The sequence below is a fragment of the Heloderma suspectum genome, chromosome 4 (genome assembly GCF_057233095.1).
Source record: "Heloderma suspectum isolate Gila_16-S chromosome 4, 16-S_ref, whole genome shotgun sequence".
Taxonomy (NCBI): domain Eukaryota; kingdom Metazoa; phylum Chordata; class Lepidosauria; order Squamata; family Helodermatidae; genus Heloderma; species Heloderma suspectum.
This window is the reverse complement of record NC_139461.1, coordinates 275,041,426-275,068,338: the sequence shown is the minus strand read 5'-3', so window position 1 is coordinate 275,068,338 and position 26,913 is coordinate 275,041,426. Positions and strand designations below refer to the sequence as shown.

Genomic DNA, 26,913 nt, shown 5'->3' with positions numbered 1-26,913 from the left:
GCTGTTTTAGCCTATGTAAATATTTACGTAGGCTATTATGGCAAAAAAAAAAAAGGGGGGGAACGCAAATGGCATAATGGCTGCCATTTGTGTTCCTTTTTTTTGCCATAATAGGCTACAAAAATATTTACGTAGGCTAAAACGGCAAAAAAAAAAAAAAGGAACGCAAATGGGACGCAAAATACCGGGACGCAAAATACCGGGACGCAAATGGCGGCAGCTACGGCAGCTGCCATTTGCATCCCTGCAGGCTGCCCAGCGGCCGGATGTCCGGCTGCAGGCGGCCCTGGCCGGTGGCTTCCCAGAATCTCCGCAGAGCGGAGCCAGCCAGAGAGAATTTCAGGGGGAGGGACGGAGCGCCTCCACCCCACCGCGAATGTCACCCTTTGAAAAGGTAAGTGACTTTCGTACATCCCTAATCAGTGATGCTTTATGGCAGCCTTTCCCAACCTGCTGCCCTCCAGATGTGTTGGACTACAACTCCCATTATCCATAGCCAGCATAACCATTGCTGATGCTAGTTGGGGATTATGGGAGCTATAGTAAAACACATCTGGAGGGCACCAATTTGGGAAAAGCTATTGATCCTTGTGTTTATAAAGATTTGGAGTACTCTTCTTCCTCAAGAACCCCTCTGTCAGCTGAACCCCATATCTCACAGTATTGTAGGCAGATCAGACAGCACCAGTTTACCATATAATGTCAAACTCCATCTCTCCATGGAGCATGTATTAAGGAGGTTATTTATTATGCAGGATCTGGCAAAGAATATTCACATCTGGGTTGATGGGAAGGAAAGCATTTCAGTGCTTGGAGCCCTTTGATATGCAAACAAAACACTACTGAGATGAGATGGATTCCTTTTGACTCCAGAGATGATGACAGGTTCTTCAGTGCCAATAGCTGTATTAAAATAGGCATTTCTTCTCCTCTGGAGTGAGAAGGACTAAAAAGAAGCACCTTTACAACATATATTGCCAGCTGGAACAGAAAGCAGACCACGTCTGATAAGACCAGAGTATTTTCAATAATTCATCCGAAATGTGTGATTACAGCATGTGATACCAGTGTTTATTCATTTGAGACCTTTGGTTGTTGCAGTGATGCCAGATCTTCATTAATCTTTATCTTCTGGCATAGTAACAAACCTTTTTAGTGGAACTTTGGCTCTGTTCTTTATGGGTTATATCCAGTGTTGGCCTTGTACCAGTGGGAAGCACATCCACATGCATGAGGTAGGGCACCCAACTTTTACTTAGGGATGTGAGAAAGTCACTTAACTTTTCGCAGGGGTGCTTCGCGGTGGGGGGGAGGTGCTTCGCTTCTCCCCCCGAAGTTCAGGCGAGGGGGGGGGAGCCGTCCCGCCTCGCCTGGCTGAAATTCAGGCCGGGGGGGGGAGGCTTCCCACCTCGCCCGGCCGAAATTCAGGCTGGGGAGAAGCGCCCCATCTCCCCGGCCACGAAACAAAGTGTAAAAACAAAAACAAAACCCTGTGATAGGCTACGTAACGATTAACGTAGCCTATCACGGCTAGATTTCCAAAGTCAGCCGTGATAGGCTACGTAAATCGTTACGTAGCCTATCACGGGTGACTTTGAAAAAAAAAAGTGCGTACACAAATGGTGGCGCTCTATGGGCACCGCCATTTGCGTTCCTTATTTGGTCCCGGTAGTCTACGTAAAGATTTATGTAGACTACGGCCGCCGGGAGGGACATTCGCCAAAGGTAAGTCCCATCCCGGGGGGGGGGGGCAGAGAATTTCACCGCCGATTTCGGGGGGCCGAATGCATTGGTGCTCGGCCCCCTGAAGATTCGGGGAGAAATTCTCCGCCATCCCTACTTACTACGCTGTCCTACCCAGCGCAGTCCCTGTATGTCCTGCAAAGCTGCTCCTGGGGCCTGGGGGACATGCTGGAACCATATGTGATATAGCTCAGAAGGCTGCAGGAGGTAGGCGGGAATGGCAAAAGTCAAATGCTTCTCCTTAAGTGTAATTGCTACTTAAGTACTGAATTCTTTGGTACATTGGCTGTATGGAATGTCTATGGGGTTTGCTTGGGGTTTGCTTTAGCCTCTGCACTCTCAGCTAGGTGTTCAGCTTACATATTATGAGCATCTCTACACATTTAGGGATGTACGAAAGTCACTTACCTTTCGCGGATTATGTCGATGGTGAGGGGGAGGTGCTCCATCCCTCCCCCCGGAATCCTGGACGGGGGGGAGGCACTCCGTTCCTCCCGCCCTGGAATCCTGGCTGGCTGGCTGTGCTCCGCAGCAATTCTGCGGAGCCCCTGGCCGGCTCTGCCAGCAGCTGGACATCCGGCCACTGGCTAGCAGGGACGCAAATGGCAGCGGCCGTAGCCACCGCCGTTTGCGTCCCTGCAGTCAGCTGTGATAGGCTACGTAAATGTTTACGTAGCCTATCACGGCCGACTTAAAAAGAAAAAAACAACAACGCGCGTACGCAAATGGAGGCGGCCACGGCCGCTGCCATTTGCGTTCCTTATTTTGGCACGTCTTAGTCTACATCAAGATTTATGTAGACTAAGACGGCGAAAATAAGGGGAACGCAAATAGCATAGCGGATGCTTATTTTCGCCGTCTTAGTCTCCGTAAATGTTGACGTAGACTAAGACATGCCAAAATAAGGAACGCAAATGGCCATGGTCACCGCCATTTGCATATGCGCGTTGTTTTTTTCTTTTTAAGTCAGCCGTGATAGGCTACGTAAACATTTACGTAGCCTACCATGGTTTTTTTTTAAACCTAGCTGTGATAGGCTATGTAAAACTTTACGTAGCCTATCACGTCTTCCCCCCCCAACACTGAAAGTGGCGGCGGTGGCAGCCGGTCGGAAGACCGGCCACCACAGCCACCGCCGCCGAACCACCGCTGAACCGCCGCCGGATCCGCCAGCGGAGCCACCACCACCAGGAAGATCCCCCCCAGGTAAGTAGAGATGTACGAATGTCACTTACCTTTTCGCAGCTTGGCTTCGCGGTGGGGGGGAGGTGCTTTGCTTTTCCACCCGAAGTTCAGGCGAGGGGGTGGAGGCGTCCCGCCTCGCCCGGCCGGAATTCAGTCCGGGGAGAAGTGCCCCGTCTCCCCGGCCGCGAAACAAAAGTAAAAAAAAAAAGACCCTGTGATAGGCTACGTGACTATTTACGTAGCCTATCATGGCTAGATTTCCAAAGTCAGCCATGATAGGCTACGTAAATCGTCACGTAGCCTATCACGGGTGACTTTAGGAAAAAAAAAAGCGCGTATGCAAATGGCGGCACCCATGGGGCACCGCCATTTGCGTTCCTTATTTTGGCATGTCTAGTCTACATAAAGATTTACGTAGACTATGGCGAAAATAAGGGCAACGCAAATAGCGCTTTTTTTTTTTCAAAGTCACCCGTGATAGGCTATGTGACGATTTACATAGCCTATCACGGCTGACTTTGGAAATCTAGCAGTGATAGGCTACGTAAATCGTTACATAGCCTATCACGAGTGTTTTTCGTTTTTTTTACTTTAGTGGGTTTTTTTGCAATGGCGGCAGCGGCAGCCATTCGGGAGACCGGCCGCCGCCCCCGCCCGCGACGAACCGCCGCCGAACCGCTGCTGGGACCCACCGCTGAGAGGGACATTTGCCGAAGGTAAGTCCCATCCCAGTGGGGGCAGGGGGCCGGCGGAGAATTTCCCAACCAACTTCGGGGGGCCGAATGCGGCGGCGCTCGGCCTCCCAAAGATTCGGGGAGAAATTCTCCGCCATCCCTACAGGTAAGTCTCATCCCAGGGGGGGGCGGGGGGCAGACCGTTCTGCCACCGATTTCGGGGGGCTGAATGCGTTGGCATTCTGCCTCCCCGAGATCTGTGGCAGAATTCTCTGACATCCCTATTCAAGTTCTTCTGAGAAGCTGGATACCTATGCCAGTATCTTAAATTAATATTTTACTGCTATCCCTTAATTCTAGGGATGGACGAAAGGGACTTGTCCCTTGTCCCGCAGCTTGCTTCGCGATGGGGGGGAGGCACTTCGCTTCTCCCCCCGAAGTTCATGCGTGGGGGGGGAGGCGCCCTGCCTCGCCTGGCGAAATTCAGGCCGGGGGGGAGGCACCCCATTCCTCGCCGGCGAAACTCAGGCCAGGTAGGAGCACCCCGTCTACCCGGCCGTGAAAAAAAAAGTAAAAAAAACCCAAAAACACACACACTCGTGATAGGCTACGTAACAATTTACGTAGCCTATCATGGCTAGATTTCCAAAGTCAGCCGTGATAGGCTATGTAAATCGTCACGTAGCCTGTCACGGGTGACTTTGAAAAAAAAAAAGCGCGTACGCAAATGGCGGCTCCCATGGGGACCGCCATTTGCGTTCCTTATTTTGGCACGTCTAGTCTACGTAAAGATTTACGTAGACTACGGCGAAAATAAGGGCAACGCAAATAGCGTTCGCCGCTGCCGCCGCCGCCGAACCACCACCGAACCGCCGCCGGGACCCGCCGCTGCGAGGGACATTTGCATGAGGTAAGTCCCATCCCGGGGGGGCGGGGGGACGGACCGTTTCTCCACCAATTTCGGGGGGCCGAATGCGTTGGCATTCGGCCTCCTGGAGATTTGTGGAGAAATTCTCCGCTATCCCTAGCCATGATAGGCTACGTAAACATTTACGTAGCCTGTCACGGCTGACTGCAGGGCCGCAAGCGGCAGCGGGTACAGCTGCCACCATTTGCGTCCCAGCAGGACAGGATTCACGGCAGGAGGGATGGGGCGCCTCCCCCCTGGCCAGAATTTCAGGGGGGAGGGATGGGGCACCTCCCCCCTGGCCAGAATTTCGGGGGGAGGGATGGAGCGGCTCCCCCCCACCGTGAATCAACTTTCGGGTTCAGGTAAGGGACTTTCGTACATCCCTACAATTTTCCTAGGCTAAGCTATGATCATAAAAAAAAACCCTCATGTAAATTCACTGTCTTAGTTGTGGTTATAAAATGGAAGTTTTGCACAGGGACACAGAACATTACTTCAGTTGTGCTGGGGGGTGTTTCCACCAGCAATTTACCCAGTATTGTCCATGTTGTCTGGAAGCAGCTCTCCAGGGTTTCTCAGACAAGAGTCTTTCCCAGACTAACTGGAGATACCAAGGTTGAACCTGGGACCTTTTGCATGCAAAGAAAGTGCTCTGCCACGGAGCTTCATTCTTCCTGAGGAACACGTAGGGAATGTTCTCTTTCTACTTCTATTGCAAACTTATTTATTTATCTGAAACATATCCATTATGCCTTTCAATCTTGTAATTATCAAGACAGCTTTCAGAATTAACATAATGAGTTAAAGCAATACAATAAAAAGATGCAATAATTAAAAACAACAGAAATAGAATAACATAATTCTAGCTGCTAAAATCAAGGAACAGTATCAACCATCATACATTTTAAAAGTCAGTATTTCAATAAAGTGAGGTACACCCACAGACAGGGCTGGCATCACATGTAGGCATGGCTGGGCGTTCTGCTGGGGGCCCCAGCTGAGGTCCCACCCCCTGCAAGGGCCCACAGACAAGAGTCCCCTGGAGTTGTTTCTCCTTTTCACCATTACAGCCTGCTGGTTCACCTGCCTCTGGGTCTGGCCCAGACAATGGAGGTGGTGAGAAGAAGCAGTAGCAAATGCCACAGCCTACTTGCTCACTGGCATTCTATCTGTCAAGCAAGCAAGTGATAGCAATAATGAGAAAGAAAATGAGGAAAACAGTAGCTGGCGACAATGGCAGTGAGAAGGTAGACTCCCTGAGGAACAGGGCGCATTGAGAGTTTTTTTGCCCAAAGACCTTCAAAAATCTGGAGCTGACCCTGCACATAGACAAACTCCCATTCATACACTGGAGCCTAAATGTTGACGAGTCAGGGTAGGATATGATAGAGACCCTACCTATGGTAGTGGCCCTTATCCTTGCAGAAAAATATAGGGGGATGAGGAACCCACATATGTACGTAAACCACCTAAATTGGTTAGGAATGTGCACTGTCCTCATGATTCCAGGGATTCCATCCCACCAGCAGAGAGAAGAATACAGTCAAAGTCCTCAGCATTTGATCATTTGATAGACTAAAAGCCAAGGAAGCCTTCTATTTGCTTCCTTTCAGCCCTAAAGAGCAGTCAGAAACTGAGCTCAGCAGAAGCATGCCTCAGAGCTCTATTTCCCCACCACAGTATTCTTTCAGTGGAGAGGCTTCCTGTCACTTGAGCCCATTATTCTGTGTCCTGCCCTCTGGGATGATCGAGAAGAGATCCTGGCCTTCCTCTCTGGGACAACCTTTCAAGTACTTGAAGAGCGCTATGCTATCTCCCTTCAGTCTTCTCTTCTCAAGGCTAAACATGCCCAGTTCTTTCAGTCACTCATCGTAGGGCTTTGTTTCCAGTCCCCTGATCATCTTTGTTGCCCTCCTCTGAACCCTCTCCAGTTTGTCTGCATCCTTCTTAAAGTGTGGTGCCCAGAACTGGACACAGATGAGGTCTAACCAGTGCTGAGTAGAGGGGAACTAGTATTTCACATGATTTGGAAGCTATACTTCTATTAAAGCAGCCCAGAATAGCATTTGCCTTTTTTGCAGCCACATCACATTGTTGGTTCATATTCAGCTTGTGATCTACAACAACTCCAAGATCCTTCTCACTTGTAGTATTGTTGAGCCAAGTATCCCCTGTTGTCACAAATCCCTTGGCCCCCTCTATCCTTAAGCACTCACACACACACAAGTAGAGAGGCTTCAGTCTCACACCTTTAATTCATTATTCACAGGTTCATTACAGATGCAAATCCTCAAAGACTCTCTGGCTACAAATGAATGCCTCCAGGGGATTCAAATGGGATCACCAAAAGTTGCCCGCAGTTTGAAAGGGAGGCTTTCTGGCTAGGCTAACTGAGGGAGGGAGGTCCCGCCCCTCACGTGATGCTTCCCTGCGTAGACTTTCATGCATTGCTAACCGGGTTGACCGTCTGAGCTCCGCCCCTGATGTTTCCATCTTAGCTCTACACCTCTGCCTCGTGTCTCTTAGGAGTTAGAACACAGTCCTCAATCCCCTTCTCTTCCTGCTCACTGCTTCTCACAGAGGGGGGCAAGGAGGAAGCTTCATGCCCAGCTATCTGGGAGTTGGTAACCTGAGAAGCATGCCTACCCATATCTAGGGATGGGCAGATTCCCTACCTGTCATTCCGGCCGGGAATCTGCCCGCGGGGGGAGGCGATCTGTCCCTCCCCCGGAATCCACTTCAGCCGGCTCTGCGGAGCTGGCCATCGGCTCCGTATTGCTAGCGATATGGCCGCCATTGCCATGCCATATAGCTGGCTAAATGCATCCATAAATGACGCCATTTGCGTCTTTGGTTTTTCCCATGATAGGCTAGCATTTAGCTTAATCTAAGAGCTTTATGGCCGCAAATGGCATCCACTACGCCATTTGTGTCCAGAGTGAGTCCTCAGCCAGTGATGCAGCACAGCAATGGTGGCTGTATCGCTGGCGATATGGAGCCAGCTGGGGAGGATCCGGCCAAAGAGGATTCTGAAGGGAGATGGAGGTAAGTGCTCCATTCTGCCATGGACTCTGGAGGCCAGACACTTTTGAATCTGGCCTCACTGGGGTCCATGATGGAATTCTCTGCCATCCCTACCATATCTAAACTGGCTTGTGAAAATGCCTCCCCCAGTTCTGGCTGCTCCTCTTCTGAATCTGAGCTGCTATCTCCATGTGCTCAGAATCAGTCCTGACACCCATCTTGTAACTGTGCACTTGGTTTCTTTTTCCTAGGTGCAGAACTCGGCATTTATTGCTATTAAATTTCATTCTGTTGTTTTCTGCCCAGCGCTCCAGCCTATCAAGATCACTTTGAATTTTGTTTCTGTCTTCCAAAGTATTAGTTATCCCACCCAACTTCATGTCATCTGCAAATTTGATCACCATTCCCTGCACCTCTTCATCCAAGACATTAATACAAATGTTGAAGAGCACTGGGCCCAGGACTGAGCCATGAGGTACCCCTCTCATTACCTCTCCCCAGTTTGAGAAGATCCCATTGATAAGCACTCTTTGAGTCCAATTCTATAGCCAACTGTGGATCCACCTGATTGTTGCTTCATCTAGCCCACTTTGAACTAGTTTAATCATCAGGAGATCATGGGGAACTTTGTTGAAAGCTTTGCTGAAGTTGAGGTATATTATGTCCGCAACATTTAGGGATGTCAGAGAATTCCGCCATGGATCTCGGTGAGGCCGAATGCCAGTGCATTCGGGCCCCCAAACTCCATGGCGGAACGGCCTGCCACCCCCCCCCCCACGGATCCTCCCCGGGATGAGACTTACCTGGGGCGGATCTTCCAGGCGGCGGTGGCTCCGGTGGCGGCTTCGGTGGTGGCGGCTGCGGCGGCTGGTCTTCCGACCAGCTGCCACCGCCGCCATTTCCAATGTGGGGGGGGAAACGTGATAGGCTATGTAAAGATTTACGTAGCCTATCATGGCTAGGTTTTAAAAAAAAAAAGACGTGATAGGCTACGTAAATCTTTATGTAGCCTATCACGTCTGACTTTAAAAAAAACAAACGTGAGTACGCAAATGGCGGCGGCTACAGCCGCTGCCATTTGTGTTCCTTATTTTGGGCTGTCTTAGTCTACATAAATATTTACGTAGACTCAGACGGCGAAAATAAGGGGGAACGCAAATAGCGTCCGCTACGCTATTTGCGTTCCCCTTATTTTCGCTGTCTTAGTCTACGTAAATATTTATGTAGATTAAGACATCAAAAATAAGGAATGCAAATGGTGGCGGCCATAGCCGCCGCCATTTGCATACGCGCGTGTTGTTTTTTTTAAAAAAAGTCAGACATCATAGGCTACATAAAGATTTACATAGCCTATCACGGCTGACTACAGGGATGCAAATGGCGGCGGCTACGGCCACTGCCATTTGCGTCCCTGCTAGCCAGCAGCTGGATGTCTGGCTGCTGGCGGAGCCGGCTGGCGGCCCCACGGAATCGCTGCGGAGCAGAGCCAGCCGGCTAGGATTCCAGGGGGGAGGCGCAGAGCGCCTCCCCCCCCCCAGTGGAACCCGGTGGAGCCAGGTAAGGGCAATTTCGTACATCCCTAGCAACATTGCCACAGTCCACAAGGGAGGTGACCTGATCAAAACATGAGATCAGATTCATCTAGGGATGGCAGAGAATTCTGCCACAGATTTCCAAAATCTGTGGCGGAACAGCTTCCCGCCACCCCACAGAATCCCCCCGGAATGAAACTTACCTGGGGCTCCGCCGGCAGCGGCAGCTGCAGTGGCAGCTCCGGTGGCAGCCGCGGCGGCTGGTCTTTCGGCCTGCTGCTACAGCCACCATTTGCGTCGTGCCAAGCTGCCGTGATAGGCTACGTAAGTATTTACGTAGCCTATCACAGCAAAGAGCAGGGACGCAAATGGCAGCCACTACGCCATTTGCGTAGCTGCCTTTACCACGTTAGGCTACGTAAATACTTACATAGCCTATCACAGAAAGAGCAGCAGCGCAAACGGCGTAGCGGCCGCCGTTTGCACCCCTGCTCTTTGCTGTGATAGGCTACGTAAATACTTACGTAGTCTATCACGGCAGCCTGGCAGGATCCAAATGGCCGGAACTCCGGCTGCAGATGGTCCTGGCCAGCGGCTCCATGGAGCCACCACGTAGCAGAGCTGGCCCATGGAGGATTCCGGGGGGAGGGATGGAGCGCCTCCCCCCCCCACGAATCCAAGCTGCGAAAAGGTAAGTGACTTTCGTACATCCCTAGATCCATTTGGCAGGATTTGTTCTTGACAAATCCGTTTTGGCTTCAAGTAATCACTGCATTGTTTTCAAGACTGCAAACTGATTGCTTTATAATCTGCTCCAGAATTTTTGCAGGGATTGTTGTCAGACTGAGTGGTCTGTAGTTCCCAGGTTCCTCCTTTTTGCCCTTTTTTGAAGATAGGGACAACATTAGCCCTCCTCCAATCATCTGGCACTTCACCTGTCCTCCATGATTTCTCAAAGATAATACACAGTGGCTCTGAGAGTTCTTCCGCCACTTCCTTTATTACTCCAGGATGCAGTTCATCTGGCCCTGGAGATTTGAACTCATTCAAAGTAGGGATGGTGGAGAATTTCTCCCCGAAACTTCGGGGGCCAAGCGCCAACGTGTTCAGCCCCCCGAACAAGTTTCAGGGAGAAATTCCCCACACCCCCCCGGCCCCCGCACACCCCCCCGGGATGGGACGTACCTTTGCCGAATGTCCCTCCCGGCGGCGGGTCCGGCTGGCGGTTCGGCGGGTGTTCGTCCGGGGCAAGAGCGGCAGCCGGTCTTCGACCAGCTGCCGCCCCCGCCATTCCAATAAAAGAAAAAAAAATGCCCCCATGATAGGCTATGTGACGATTAACGTAGCCTATCATGGCTAGATCTGCAAAGTCAGCCGTGATAGGCTACGTAAAAAAAAAAAAGCGAATACGGATAATGGCGGCCCCCATAGGGAGCCACCATTCCCGTTCCTTATTTGGTTGCTGTAGTCTACGTAAAGATATACGTAGACTACAGCGACCAAATAAGGAACGCGAATGGCGGCTCCCTATGGGGGCCGCCATTCGCGTACGCGCTTTTTTTTTTTTTTTTAAAGTCACCCGTGATAGGCTATGTGATGATTAACGTAGCCTATCACGGCTGACTTTGCAGATCTAGCTGTGATAGGCTACGTTAATCATCACATAGCCTATCACGGGGGCGGTTTTTTTTTAAAAAAAAAAACTTTGGAGTTCGCGGCCAGGCGAGGCGAGGCGCCTCCTCCCCGGCCTGAATTTCAGCCAGGCGAGGTGGGAAGCCTCCCCCCCAGCCTGAATTTCGGCCGGGCGAGGCGGGAAGCCTCCCCCCCAGCCTGAACTTCGCGGGGGCAGCAGCGAAGCGCCTCCCCCCCACTGCGAACAAGCTTCGAGGACAGGTAAGTGACTTTCGTCCACCCCTAATTCAAAGTAATTAGATATTCCTTGCCCATATACACATTCAATGTACATTCAGAGGGCACCTGTGGTCAACGGTATCCTCCAAGGCGACCAAGGCCATTTCTGTCTCATGCCCAGGCCTGAAGCCTGATTAAAATGGATCTAGATAATTGACTTCTTCCAAGTGTGCCTTCAATTGCATCGCCACCACCCACTCAATGATCTAGCCCAAAAATGGCATATTTGAGACTGGGCGAAAGTTGTTCAAAACTTGGGGATCCAAGGAGAGCTTCTTTAAGAGTGGTCTTATCACTGCCTCCTTGAGGGCTGATGGCATCACTCCCTCAAGGGAGGTGTTCACCACTGCCCTGATCCCCTCACCCAATCGCTCTCTGCAGCTCATAATTAGCCAAGATGGGCAAGGATCAAGTAAGCAGGTGGTTGGCTTTACAGTTGAAAACACCTTTTCCACTTCATCTGAAGGAAGGAGCTGGAACCGATCCCACAAAACCAGTTTGCCATAGGCCGCCTCTCGCTAACTGTGTCCATGGTGCATGGAATAATACTCCTGATCCAGTCAATTTTATCTGTGATGTGCCTTGCCAAGACCTCACAGGAGGCCTTAGAATGCTCCAGCGGTTCCGGAGCAACTGGACTGACCAGGCTTCAGACCACTTGGAACAGCCTCCTGGGACAGCACCCTGTGGATGTGATAGAGGCAGCATAATATTCCATTTTGCTGCCTTCATTGCCACGTGACATGCTGAAGATACAGCTCTAGCCCAAGTCCGATCATCTTCGGAGTAAGACATTCACCACCAGCACTCTAGCCGTCTCATCTCCTGTTTCAGAGCTCGTAACCATGGATTAAACCATGATGCAGTTCAAACCCTGTTCAAGGGGAGAGGGCATTTCGGAGCCACCCAATCTAATGCCCCAGTGATTGTGGCATTCAGGCCACCCATGAGGGTGGCCGTTTGCGTGTTCCAGAGAATCCCCAAGCGCATTCAGTAATCCATTCGGATCCATAAGATGCCTGGGGCGCACCATTTTAATAGTATCAAGGGCTCCTTGGAGGCCTCTCTCAGTCTAATCCAGTAGCCAAGGCCAGACACAGACAAAGGGATTCCTTTCAAAGCTTTATTCTACTTTTACAACTTAACAACTCTACTGTTTGCAACTAGATCTGAGCAGCACAGTACCTATGCCCTAAGTTGGAACAGTTGGTCCCCATTTGAAAGGGAATTACTGGCAGACCCCTGAACTTAAGGACTAGGGAGAGTCCCTCCCCTTTTCCCTTGGATCCTCTGGGCACAGCCGTTGTTTGCGCACCAACCGGGCACTACGCCTCCTTTCTGCGCCCCCCATTTGGCGCCGCTCTCTGCGTCGGCGTCACGCATCCACCAAGTCTGCTATCCGCACTCTGTCACTCCCTGGACTGCTATCTAAGCTAGGAATGTGGGTGGGAGGAATCTCCGTCAGCTGTTGGCCCTGGGAAAGAGGAGCGCGCTCCTCTCCCAGGAGCGACAGCTCTTCCTCAGAATCGGAACTACTCTGGGATTCTATGGGCTCAGTGTCCACCCTGACAAATAGGTCCTCCACTCCTGCAGAGGGGTTGTGGAACTGAAAAGTCCGACATCACCAGATAGTGATCTGACAATGACAAGGAGATGCTGAATATACCCCTGACTTCCAGATAGGGATGGCAGAGAATTCCGCCACAGATCTTGGTGAGGCCGAATGCCAGTGCATTCGGCCCCCCAAACTCCGTGGTGGAACAGCCTGCCACCCCCCCACCCCCCACGGATCCCCCCTGGGACGAGACTTACCTGGGGCGGATCTTCTGGGCGGCGGCGGCTCCAGCGGTGGCAGCGGCGGTGGCGGCGGCTGGTTCTCTGACCGGCTGCCGCCACCACCATTTCCAGTGTTGGGGGGGGGGGAATACGTGATAGGCTACGTAAAGATTTATGTAGCCTATCATGGCTAGGTTTTTTTTAAAAAAAGACGTGATAGGCTACATAAATCTTTGTGTAGCCTATCACGTCTGACTTAAAAACCACCACCACAACAACAAGCGTACGCAAATGGTGGCGGCTACGGCCGCCGCCATTTGCGTTCCTTATTTTTGGCCATCTTAGTTCCTTATTTTTGGCCATCTAAATATTTACATAGACTAAGACAGCGAAAATAAGGGGGAAAGCAAATAACGTCCGCTACGCCATTTGTGTTCCCCTTATTTTCGCTGTCTTAGTCTACGTAAATATTTACGTAGACTAAGATGGCCCAAAATAAGGAACGCAAATGGCGGCGGCCGTAGCCACCGCCATTTGCGTACGCACGTTTTTGGGGTTTTTTTTTAAGTCAGACGTGATAGGCTACATAGAGATTTACATAGCTTATCACGGCTGACTACAGGGACGCAAACGGCGGCGGCTATGGCTGCCGCCATTTGCGTCCCTGCTAGCCAGTGGCCGGATGTGCGGCTGCTGGCGGAGCCAGCCGGCGGCTCTGCGGAATCCCTGCTGAGCGGAGCCAGCTAGCCAGGATTCCGGGGGAGAGGCGCGGAGCACCTACCCCCCCAGCGAGGATTCCAGGGGGAGGGACGGAGCGCCTCCCCCCCAGTGGAACCTGGAGGAGCCAGGTAAGGGCAATTTCGTACATCCCTAGTTCCAGATCACCCCCCACCTTCTCCAGAAACAAACACAAGGTCTAGTGCATGACCAGCTACATGGGAGGGCCCAGTTGGAATAGGGTACAGCTCCCAGGAAGCTATTATTGGGCGCTATTAGAGCTGTTCTCTCTGTTGCAGTGCATGAGCCTTTGTACATTGGTACCCCCAACTTTATGTCTCCCTTCCCCATAGGATTCAGTTTAAAGCCCTCCTGATGAAGTTCTTCATGCTGTGGCCAAACACATTCTTCCCAGCCTTTGTGAGGTGCAACCTGTCCCTTGCCAACAGTCCAACTTCCAGGAAGCATAGCCCATGGTCCCAGAATCCAAATCTCTCTCGTCGGCACCACCTTCGTAGCCAGTCATTCACCTGGAGTATTTTTATTTCCCTTTCTATCCCTCTTACTGGAAGGATGGATGAGAAAACTATCTTATTTATTTATTTTTTCATTTTTTCATTCATTTATTCATTCATTCATTCATTATTTCATTTCATTTCATTTCTATACCGCTCAATAGCTGAAGCTCTCTAGGTGGTTCACAAAAATTAAAACCAAATGGCACACAATAAAACAATTTAAAATACATAGAACATTAAAACCACAATAAAACCTAGCAGCAGTGCAGGAATTTAAAATACAGATTTTAAACAGCAAAGCTAAGTCTAGAAAGCTAAAATGCTAAAATGCCTGGGAAAATAAAAAGGTCTTCACCTGGCGCCGAAAGGAATACAATGTAGGTGCCAGGCAAACCTCACTAGGGAGCTCATTCCACAGCCAGGGTGCCAAAGTTCTTGAGTTATCTGGGCCCCAAAGTTCTTGAGTTTCCTTCCCAAAGTTTCAAAGTCTGATGTGATTTCTTTGTAGCTCTGCTTGGCAGTATCATTTGTTCCCACATGGATGAGAAGAAAGGGATACCTGTCAGTGGGCTTTATGAGCTTAGACACCATTTGCGTCCCTGCTTTAGCCATGATAGGCTACGCAAATATTTACATAGCCTATCATGGCAAAGAGCAGGGACACAAATGGTGTCCGCTACGCCTATTGTGTCCCTGCTTTAGCCGTGATAGGCTACGTAAACATTTACGTATCCTATCACAAAAAGAGTAGTGATGCAAATGGCGTAGTTGACGCCATTTGCATCCCTGCTTTAGCCATGATAGGCTACATAAATATTTACGTAGCCTATCACGGCTAAAGCAGGGAAGCAAATGGCATCCACTATGCTGGACGCCATTTGTGGCCACAGACCGGAGCAGCAGATGGCAGTGGATGGACCGAACCGGCCAGCGGCAGGTAGGGTCCATCCGGGGGGGAACCCCAAACTAGTCCTGTAACAAATATATTACATTACACACACACACACACACACACAGTGTGGTTTGGTGGTTATAATGTTGGACTGAGACACAGGAGAACTGGATTCTAGTCCCCACTTGGCCATGAAGCTCACTGGGTGACTTTGGGCCAGTCACTTATTCTCACCTACCTCACAGGTTTGTTGTGAGGATAAAATGGAGAGGAGGAAGATCATGTACATTGCTTTAGGCTCTTTGAAGGAAAGGTGGGATATAAATGTAAGAAACAAACAAATAAACAGACACATGGTGCTATAAGAAATTTGAAAAAAATATCGCAAGACCTCAGAGATGATTTTTGGACAAGCTTTGTCATTGATAATATAATTTGCTCCAGGCATATTATGCTTAACAGCCCCTTAGGACTTTGAACAAGAATGGCAATAGAAAGTGCTAATTTTGTCTTTGAAAAGGCTGGCAAGGAGTTTAGTTGTGGCATATTTGGAGTATCAACTCCAAGCAATTCCAGTGCCCAGAATCTGAGCAGTTATGGGAACGCAAAGCAGTGTATAGAACCCAGTTTCCATTCTGTACTTTTCAGTGTAATTCGATGTGGGACATTCCACATTTAATTTTGTTTTTATGCTTTCCTACTGAGTCCCACAGCTTTTATAGAGCACCAGATTATTTACCATGTCCATGAACCTGGCCCTTTCCCTGGGATAGGCTTCCTGGATCCATGTTCTTGCTAACAGGCCTACTGAGCCAACTACACCAGAGATCCTCCAAAGCATAATATAATTGTGTGGACCTTTTGTACAGAAGTTGTTTGAGATACAAAGAAATCCTTTAATCAGAGTAAATGTAGTTATAGTTTTATGCTGTATGTTTTATATAGTTCTATGTTTCTCTCATAACAAATTAACAGATTGTGAAGTCCAGCCCTTCTCTATTCAACTTTCCTGCCCTTTCAAAATCAGGACTGGGGACATTCCTTTTGTTTTATCTACCATCCCAGTGTTTCTCTATCTTTTTAACTTCTAATTGATGTTCTGCTTCTATTTTCAGTCCTGTATCCTCCTAACTTCTTTCCCATCTACTGGAGGAGTTAGTTACTGCTAAGGCAGGAAAAAATGAGCTGTGGAAGGCCATCAAACATGTAGAATTTTACCATGGTTTTGAGATGGAGTGCATACAATCCATCTTTTTATAAGTGTTATGTAGCCAAAACTATCTCACAGATCCAATTTCTCATGTTATTTATTTACCCAATTTCTTCTCACAGAGACTCAAAATGGCTTACAATAAAGAACGAAGCTTAAAGCAAATTAGACTCTTCTGCTATAGATGGATAGTTGAAAACTCATCATATTCTTCTGCTGGTGCTCTGCATTCGTATATCTTCTTCCTTCACTTTGCTACCAGTTTCACTTGATTTTTTTTTAATGTCTCCATACACTGATATTCCAGTTTTGCCAATTTCATCTGAGTGTCTCATTTACTGGGAATCTGAAAGGCCATGAGAAACTCCATTGCTTTTACAAAATGCTTCTGGACAACTGCAGCAGATGGATGAAATACAGCTTACTTACATGCTCCCATAATGGCCAGTAGTTTGAGGCAGCAGTCCACAGCAGTTCTTAAGATGGAGTTCTACTTGTCAGTTAGGAGGGTGGGCAAAATCACAACAGTTGTTGAAATTCATGGCAGGTAGGCAGAACCTGGCTGGTCCTCTCCCTTTGCTGGCTGGAAAGGGAGGGATGCAGAGCTAGGGCAGCTGTTGAAGTCCTAACAGGTAGGCAGGACTAGGTTGCTATCCTCCCACTTTCCAACCATCAAGCCTTGACAATTAAGATGTTGTTCCGCAATGGATGATGGTGGTGATGGGGAGACAGGACAGTTGTTAAAGCCCCTGGTACCGGAGGTGACAATGTATTTTCAAGACATCTTAATAGTCATACAGAAACTAGTTGAGACAAACCTTCTCATGAACATTATGTTAAGTACAGACATGAGACTGTAAGAAATAATGTCCACTCATTTTATTTCAGTTTTCACTCAGACCTCACAGGTCTGATATCTATATTCTCAATAGTCATGGATATCTATATTCTCAATCATGGGCGCAGACATTGGTCTCATTTCGGCGACAAGTAAAAACATGGCCTTTAAAGCCTTTGAGGGCTAAATGCATTCCCTAAAGTAGCACACTTCTTAATATTTTATTGTTTTAGATTTTAATTGGTATTAGCTTGTCCATAGTTTAATATATTTTTAGCTGTTTAAATTATGTATTGTTTTATACTGCTTAAATTGATTTTATCTGTACCCTGCCCTGAGATCTTAATGATATAGGGCGGGATACAAATGTTTTAAATAAAATAATAAATAAAATAATTATAACAAGTGAGTCTGAGAGCCCAAAAAGTATAGTAACAGGCATAAAACAATCAGATTCTCTTTGGAGGAAGAGACGTTAAAAGCTTTTGTTGCAAATTTTGCAGCATTTGTTAAGCTAGCAAAAATGAAATGTGTGTTTGCTGTTTAGTCTGTGTGTCAGTGTATAATTGAATAGATTCTAAGGAAAAAAATTCCCATATGTTACATCATATTTGGGGATGGAGTTACATCTTCTTTTCTGTCATGGCCAAATGCAGGATTGGTCTTTTGAAAAGTTGCTGTTAATGTGTTGTGTCTAAACCCAGCTGATTTGCCTGGGATATTTCAACAATACTTTTGTCATTATTTCCCTCTTTTCTGAAACCTCTTAAGGAGCTTCTACACAGAATTCCAATGCAGTGGAGCCAGAAAAGCAGGTTGACAACACTGTGAAAATGGCAGGAGTTATAGCTGGTCTTCTGATGTTTGTAATTATCCTTTTGGGAGCAATGCTTACAATCAAGAGAAGGTAAGTTTCTACAGTCTCTAATTTGCTTTGATTTGGGGATGTTTGTCTTTTGTTTAAAAAAAGTAGTACTTTATTAGAGCATATGTAATGCTCATTTGGGGGAGCAGAGCTAGGTAGTTTAGGGCTGATGGTTTGGTTAATGGAGTTTTAGTTACATACCTGAAAAACTACCCCCCCCTTCATGCACTCAGTAAGACACATGGGAACCACCTCCCTGTGAGTCTGTCCCACATGACTGTGATGTATATCTTTGTGTGTGTTTGCTCCCACCCAGTGGTTGTGGTACACAATTGGGTGAGTCTTTCCCATGATACCTTTCCTTCTGGCTTGGTGAGTGTGTGAAGGGTGAAGAACATTTTGTATTCTCATCTACCAATGTAATGGATGTACAACTGTGTAAGAGACAATTAGAAGTTCTGAGTTCTAGACTCAATTCTGTCACTGGGCATATCCAGACATACAGACTTACACTGGTTACATAGTCATTCTCTCCTCTCAGAAAATTCTGTGAATTGTAGTTCTGTGAGTTTGAGGAGCAGGGTTAGTGATGTCTAACAGAATTTTCAACACCTCACCAAACTATGAATCCCAGGATTCTACAGTGGGAGCCATGACAGTTAGGGTGCAGTCCTATGCATGTTAAGACAGAAAAAAGTCCTACAATTCCCAGAATTCTCCAGCCAACATGGATGGCTGAGGAATGCTGGGAGTTGTAGGACTTTTTTCTGTCTAACCATGCATAGGATTGCGCCCTTAAAGTGGTATTCTAAAAATGAAACCAATATAGTTTGTAGTTTAGATAGGGCCATTTTGTACTAACTGAGCAAGTCATTTCACTTAGCTATTAAAAGAAAGCCATGCCTCATGGAGGTGTTGAGAAGGCTAATTATCAAGCACTTCCACTCCCTCAGATGATCAGTAGTATTCATATATGTACATAAACAATGTTATTAAAGTTGAATTTTTTCTGGAATTTCGTACTGGAATAGTAAATGATGAGGACCTCTTGTGCAAACTTTATTTTCTAATTCTTTGTGTGTGTGTGTGTGTGTGTGTGTGTGTGTGTAACTACATATGTATGTATTTGGAGAAGGACAAAACATGCAGTTTGTATGTGTATGGCGTTTCCCATTTGATTTCGATATGACAAGCTATGAAATGTCTGGGATGCTTCCACAAACTGCCTTTCTATTCTTTTTTGAAGGAGCGGTGCAGTAGATCCAAGGTGATTATTAACCTTCTAAGTGTGGCTTGACCGTGCATGCTCACTGACAGCCATTTCCTCTGGACCATCCATTCAGATGGACAAAGTTATTAAAAACTTGCCCAGGGAAGAAGGGTTGTCTGAGGATTTGTTTCAATTCATATATGACCACCACTTTATGAAGCTGTTGCTGGCATGTATTGGAAACAAAGTTTTGAAGCAGTCCATCTTTCTTTGCATCTGTATATGCTTTCTATGTGAACCACTGGCTCTCACACTTTGAACCAGCATGGCATGTCAGCTGAGTTTCCTTGCTCTCATTTTATGACCACCATGCCTACCACATATTGTGAAGTAGTGATTCAGTTAGCTGGCAGGGCCTAGCACCAAGGAAGCATTTTTGTATTTATTTTATACTAAGTCATTTTTTGACATTCTACTCACATTTCAAAGCCTAGTTTTCAAGGAAGCCCATGGTCTGCCAAATCCCAGTGCTGCAATGGTGTGACTTTGTGCATACAAGTTGCATAGTTTTCCATCTTTAGTTGTGTCAAATGAATTTCATTTAATTGTAAGTTAATTGCTTGGCAAGAACTGCAGCTATATTTGTGTTGTAATTGTAGATTATCTAGCCTAAAACCTGTTCTGGGACAAATGTTACAGTCTCAGGAAAACCTTTTCTAGATCCTGTTCAACATGCCTCTCTCCCCATTTTCTCTCATTCCATTTTCCAAGAGTTGCACTGACAAAATTACAAAGGCAACCACTCCACCCACAAGCACACATAAAATAAATGCTAATGCACTAAAGATGACCTCACGTCTCATTTGTTTGAGTAAATGTTGAGGATGCTTAGGAAATCTTTAGATAGTATCTGCAAATACCACTTTGTACATCAGGATAGGACATTTTTTCTATCCTGCATGCATTTTCATATAATTGTGGTTAAAATTCAGTCCAATACAAAGTACCTTATACTTTTCTGCCTCTTTTGCAGTTTTTCTAATCCAAAGAGAGGGAGAAAATATTTCCCTCTCTTGTGAGAAAAAGAAAATTTTCATAGTAAAACTAAATTTCTGGGCATTTACTTTTTATTCCTTGTTCCACTCTCTCTGCTAACTACAATGAAACTTAATTAAAGGAATAACTGGAACAAAAATAGTGCGTGTCTTATTTAAAGGAAACATTAAGCACAAAACTGCATTCTACAATAATGTACTTGTCAAGTTACCACAGTTTTACTGTCTCCTCTCAAATCATCCTCATTTATGTGAAGAACAATATCCTTTGTTGTGGAATGGGGGAGACAAGGTAGTTTGTACATTTTGTATATGGAAATATCCAAACCTACTTAAAATGCAGACTTCAAAGAATAAAGATATTATATATTTCTAATACTTTTAAAACTATTTTCATTACACATATGACAAATACACTGCTTAATAATAAGACAATGTTATTTAATGTTAATGTGAAAATTGTAAAAATTACTCCCATCCTACTAGACAAACATTTTCTTAGATTTTTAATGAGATGTCAAAGTACCATCAACAATGCTTAATGCAAACATATATTTTTCATACTGCTTGATTAGTTACTATAACTTATAAAATATTTGGCTCTAAAGTCCTACAGGCAGTGTACAATATTTATCCATTTTAGATGCCTTCTGTAATCCTTAAATACATTCACCATTGCCATTTCTCATTGCATAATGGACAATGGAAAAGACCTACTTTCATACAGTCATCTGTACTGGATGATCATGGTCTATAAATGAATCTAGGTTCCGTTTATTAATTTCAGTGAGATTTATTTCTGTGTAAGAGAATTTAGGATCACTTCCTTAGGCTGTTGTCATCAATGCTGGGATTAAATTGCCTTAAATTCAAGCATAGATTTTAAAGTGGTTATTTAGTCCTGCTGGCAATATGTGAAGTGTGTGTGTGTGTGTGTGTGTGTGTGAGAGAGAGAGAGAGAGAGAGAGAGTGATGGCTTTGGACCATAGCATAGGTAATATGATTCAGTTGCTTTCAGGCTGCACACAACAGAAATTAAACTAAGTGAGGGGGTAGGCCCTAAACAGGAGTCCCTTCTGTACTAAATCTGCTGATATCCTGAAGTTGCTGCTGATGTCCTTAGCCAATCAAGTTGCATAATAAATAGGATAACAGTGGTTAAGATTGTCCTATTGGGGGAAGTGTTTACCAAATATAGCTTGTTTGGAAATGCATACAGATTAGAAGCTATCCAAAGATATTGATGGGCAGGAACAATTTTTGTAATAAATGAATTCTTTAAAAAATAGCAACCATTAAATAAATAAATTTTAAAACAGTTAAGCAGTGACCACTTTATATAAAAAACAAGCATATGCAGCTTAACCACTTTGAATTCCTGCTTCCATAAAAGGAATAATCTCTCAGCCCACAAAGCAGCTAGTACAAGATTTTCTTGTCTTTCAAGGCAATGAAGCAGAAAAGTAGTAATTTGATTAGACAAACTTGAGGCACTACCTTCAGACATCAGAGTGACATCTGCTCATGGCCCAGGGCATTATAGCTGATTAGTAATAGACACAATTCATTTAATTTTCCTGAATGTAGCATTTTGCTAACCAAATGGGGAAACAATCACAGTGAGGAACTGTGTAAGCAGAAAATGTTTGGCGAAGAAGACACACTGCCAGAAGTAAACATGACTGAAGTTAGGGGTGGGTGAAGAGCCAAAGGATTCCATCTGATTGACACAAACTCAGATTGAGATGCTCCTTGGAAGCTTAGTTATCTTAGGAAATTAAAGTGATTCCTTGTTGAATATTAGCATCTCGGACCTGCTTGACAATATTCAAGTCCTGTAGTATTAGGAAGTTCGTCAATCTATGAGCTTCAATTGAATTCACATGTGCAAGCTTGACAGTGATAAATAAAGAGGCCCTGCAAGATTTGTCAGTATTACAAAAACAGTGTGTTTAAAAATGTGATGGCTTTTGGGTCGAAGGGCAGGAATAAGCTCTCTCTCACACACCCTTCTGCCTCTGAAACCATTAGGGAGGTGACAATAGCCAAACAGTTGCTGCTGCATACTTATTGGGCCATTTTGAATATTCAAGCTGCGGTGGGAAGTTGCCATGGCTTATCGTGTCATGCGAACCTGGCAAGGGTGGCTTATAACCCATGGGCTGTTTTGTTTAACAGTCACATAAACCACCCTTGCATGACATGATAAGGCATGACGACCCCCCACCATGGCTTGAATATTCAGAAGGGAAACCAGCACATGCTGCACTCCACCATGGCTTAAATAAACCACAGTGGACTGTGGTGATCATGTGAACTCAGTCATTGGCTTATGGGCAGGTGGCTGTGGTTGCAGCCTTTGTGAGCTTCAGCTTCATGGGCTGGGAAATATGAGTATGGGATGAAGAGCGAGGATAAAAAGAGGAAAGAAAAATCATCTTTTTCTGTCTTCCCCCTCTCTGCAACATTATGTTAGGGCACACACACCCCTTGTCTGCTTAGGATTAATAAGCAGTTATCTCGCTTTTAAACTTAATTTTTGTTGCACATTAAATAAGGTGAAAATTAGGTAAAGAAGAATACAGATCTTTTAACTTCTTGGGAGACAGGAATGTTTGCATGGTAGTTAGCTTATCTAGAGCTCCATGGGTGTACTGGTTTTGGTTGACATGCAAAACTCTTGCATATGGGGATGATGACCCATTCACTCTAATGTACTAGTGAAAGAATGTGCTTTTGGAGTGTCTTTTTCCTTCAGGGGTCCTGGGATTTGTAGTTCAAGTCCAGGTCCCCAGCAAGAAAAGAGACTTGGCTCTGTGCATCTATGACAGCATTTACCTTAGGCTCTCCTGTCACTTTCTGCAATGATGAAGAGAAAAGAAAGTCAGCTCCAATTCCAGACCAAGAAGAAAGCGGGAGAACGTCACCAAGTTCTAAAGGAAGCAGCTGATGTTTTTTACAAAGGCACTATGGTCACAACTGCAGTTTATCTTCATTTTCCTGGATTTTACATCCTCATCGTTTTCCTGTCCTAGTTCTTTCCATATCCATGCACCCCCACAGGCAAATGTGTAGCTTATTTTTGAGCCAAAGGGCAGCAGCTTTGCGAAAGCTCTGCTCATGTAAATGTTTCAAGAGCTGGTCTTTACATCTAGCTGTGCTGTTAACGATGATTGCATGAGCAATCCTGAATGGTGTTGTTTGGCATTACAGAAAATTATTCTGGCCATATTCTCATTAAGAGATAAGAAAAGACCAAGCAGATAATACAAGGGAGATTTTCTGCACATGACTAAATGGAAAAGGGCACCTCTTATCTGTCATGTCTTGCATCTTTTATTTGTTTCAGAAACAAACATCATTCTTTCCTTATTTTATTTTATTATTTAAAAATATTTTAGAATTTTTTTAAAAAATAGATAAATTTGTTGGTGCTAAAGCTTCAAATCATAGCACTTTTGTTGCCCTGGGATTTGTTCAAAAACTTCCTTCTTTGTTGGTTTGTTTGTTTAATCATCATAATCATAAACAGGATTCCTTTTCATGTGTCTCTCTTGGTCCCTTTTACTTTCATGATCTAATAACCTCAAACTGAAGGTCTTCATGTTACCTCATTTATTGTCAAAATGTTGGCTTGATATGGAACCACTCAGGATTCCACAAGGTTCCAGAATAATTTAAGATCCATTGGGTAGTCTGCTCTGTTGATGTAAGCGGACCTGAAACCTGACAAACTATATGAACAGCTTCAGCCATATTCTTGTGCTTGTTTGTAGTGAAACACACATCCCTGGGGCCCTGAGGAAGGATTCTTCCTATACAGTGGATCATAAGTTTTAGAGAAAATGTAGTAGGCCACAAGAAAAATAAGTAGTAACATTAGACAGGCAGCCAGTCTGTGTACAAATAGCTGCTAAATGCTCAAATTTGGATGCGTGCAAAATCCAAATATGTTTAATTATCTATATGGACAGAAGGAGAGGAACTGTGTGCTTTATAGGGAGACAAGGATTTTATTTGGCAGGAATGGTGGTGAAGCCCAGGAAGCCATGGAACAGTTTCGAAATCAGGGTTGGTCTAAAGGACTGCGGGGGGGGGGGGGAGAATTATTATTAAATGTCTGTATTGCTGCTTCCCACTGCAAAAAGCAGTCTTGAAGCAACTTACATACACAATACAGAAATCCATGATTACTATAATAGGAAGAAAAAGAAAAGAAAGAAAAAACAAAATAAAATCAATATAAACCATAATCAGCACGATGATACAAATAAAAATAAATATCACAAAAACATAATCTAAAAATGGTAAAATATGAACAGTGTTCATTCACAAATATACAAAATCCCCCCCCCCCGACCACCAAGAATAAGAATCACAACAGCTATCCACAACTATTTGGCCATATAACTAACATCCAAATGCCTGGGAAAATACTAGGTACATCTTTGCCTGGCACCACAAAGAGGATAGTGTTGGTGCCAGACAGGCTTCCTTGTGGAGAATGTTTCATAAATACAGGGCTACCATAGAAAAAGTCTGTTCCTGTACTGACACAGAGAAGGGCCTCTGAAGCTGACTTCAAGGACTGTGTAGGTTCATACAGGGAGAGGTGGTCCTTGAGCCATGTAAGGCTTTATAAGTTAAGACCAGCACTTTGAATTTGGCCCAGAAACAAATTGGCAACCAGTGGAGGCAAGCCAGGACTGTGTAGGGATGTATGAAAATTTCATTTTTGCTTGCAAAGCATGCAGGCATGCCCCTTTCAAAGCTCCGAATGCGAGCACATGTCTGCCTGACGAAAATATTTGTAAATTGTTGAACACGTGCTTGCATTCGTCTCCTTCCCAATTCCCAGTTCGATTTGTGCAAATTTCCTAATTTGCACAAAGTTCCTCCATAGACTGAATCAGTTCTGCTTTAAGACTATGGAGGAAAGTTGCACAAATTAGGAAATGTGTGCAAATTTGGGAAAATTTGCTTAAATCTCCCATTCGATTGCTACTTATTGAATCATAGAATCATAGAACAGTAGGGTTGGAAGGGGCCTACAAGGTCATCGAGTCCAACCCCCTGCTCAGTGCAGGAGTCCAAGTCAGATCATCCCTGACAAGTGGCTGTCCAGCTTCATCTTGAATGCCTCCAGTGTGGGTGAGCCCATTACCTCCCTAGGTAATTGGTTCCATTGTTATATTGCTCTAACAGTCAGGAGGTTTTTCCTGATGTTCAGCCGGAATCTGGCTTCCTGTCACTTGAGCCCATTATTCCGTGTCCTGCACTCTGGGATGATCGAGAAGAGATCCTGGCCTTCCTCTCTGTGACAACCTTTCAAGGATTTGAAGAGCGCTATCATATCTCCCCCCAGTCTTCTCTTCTCAAGGCTAAACATGCCCAGTTCTTTCAGTTTCTCCCCATAGGGCTTTGTTTCCAGTCCCCTGATCATCTTTGTTGCCCTCCTCTGAACCCTCTCCAGTTTGTCTGCATCCTTCTTAAAGTGTGGTGCCCAGAACTGAACACAGTACTCCAGATGAGGCCTAACCAGTGCTGAGTAGAGGGGAACTAGTACTTCCTGGGATTTGGAAGCTATGCTTCTATTAATGCAGCCCAAAAGAGCATTGGCCTTTTTTGCAGCCACATCACATTGTTGGCTCATATTCAGCTTGTGATCGACAACAATTCCAAGATCCTTCTCGCTTCTAGTGTTGTTGAGCCACGTATCCCCCATCTTGTAACTATGCCTTTGGTTTCTTTTTCCTAGATGCAGAACTTGGCATTTATCCCTATTAAATGTCATTCTGTTGTTTTCTGCCCAGCACTCCAGTCTATCCAGATCACTTTGAATTTTGTTTCTGTCTTCCAAAGTATTAGCTATCCCGCCTAATTTTGTGTCATCTGAAAATTTGATCAGCATTTCCTGCACCTCCTCCTCCAAGTCATTCATAAAAATGTTGAAGAGCACTGGGCCCAGGACTGAGCCCTGTGGTACCCCACTCGTAACCTATCCCCAGTTTGAGAAGGTCCCATTGATAAGCACTCTTTGAGTCCGATTCTGTAGCCAACTGTGGATCCACCGGATCGTTGTTTCATCTAGCCCACTTTGAGCTAGTTTGCTCATCAGAATATCATCGGGCACTTTGTCGAAAGCTTTGCTGAAGTTGAGGTAAATTATGTCTACAACATTCCCACAGTCCACACTTGATCAAAAAATGAGATCTGATTTGTCTGGCAGGATTTGTTCTTGACAAATCCATGTTGGCTTTGAGTAATCACTGCATTGTTTTCAAGGTGCTTCCAGATGGATTGCTTTATCATCTGCTCCAGAATTTTCCCAGGGATTGATGTCAGACTGACTGGTCTGTAGTTTCCAGGTTCTTCCTTTTTACCCTTTTTGAAGATAGGGACAACATTAGCCCTCCTCCAGTCATCTGGCACTTCACCCATCCTCCATGATTTCTCAAAGAGAAAAGACAGTGGTTCTGAGAGTTGATTTGTGCAGGTTTCCCATTCGCACAGAGTGAGCAGTGTTTGCCAATGTGAATGGGAACTGGGCATGAGACGAGTGGTGAGACAATGTCCAGAGAGTCCTGGCAATCTTGTACATCACTTGTTTGCCCATCCCTAGGACTGTGCTTATACATTCACATTAGAGGTGGACAGATTCACCTCCATCCAGAGCCGTCAGTCCCTTGCGGATCTGCCACCATCCGTGCCTGCTTGTCGTGCCGCATGAGCCCCTCGACAACTCAACGAGCAGAGCAACCGACAAGTGCCGCAGACCCGCCTGCTCCTTCCTCAAGCTGCTATTCCTCACAACAATGGCGCCTTGGCATTTTGGGGAAGGGAATGTTGCATA

The 26,913-nt window shown here is 45.8% G+C and overlaps 1 protein-coding gene across 1 annotated transcript in view; it reads left to right on the top strand.

Annotated features, from left to right (window-relative positions):
- Positions 1-26,913, top strand: part of PTPRT (protein tyrosine phosphatase receptor type T) — an 838,546-nt gene that overhangs the window by 622,563 nt on the left and 189,070 nt on the right. Inside the window, exons 15-16 of the mRNA XM_084851682.1 lie at positions 17,702-17,837; positions 19,042-19,062. Coding sequence (XP_084707808.1) covers positions 17,702-17,837; positions 19,042-19,062 — 157 coding nt within the window. The remainder of the gene's footprint in view (positions 1-17,701; positions 17,838-19,041; positions 19,063-26,913) is intronic.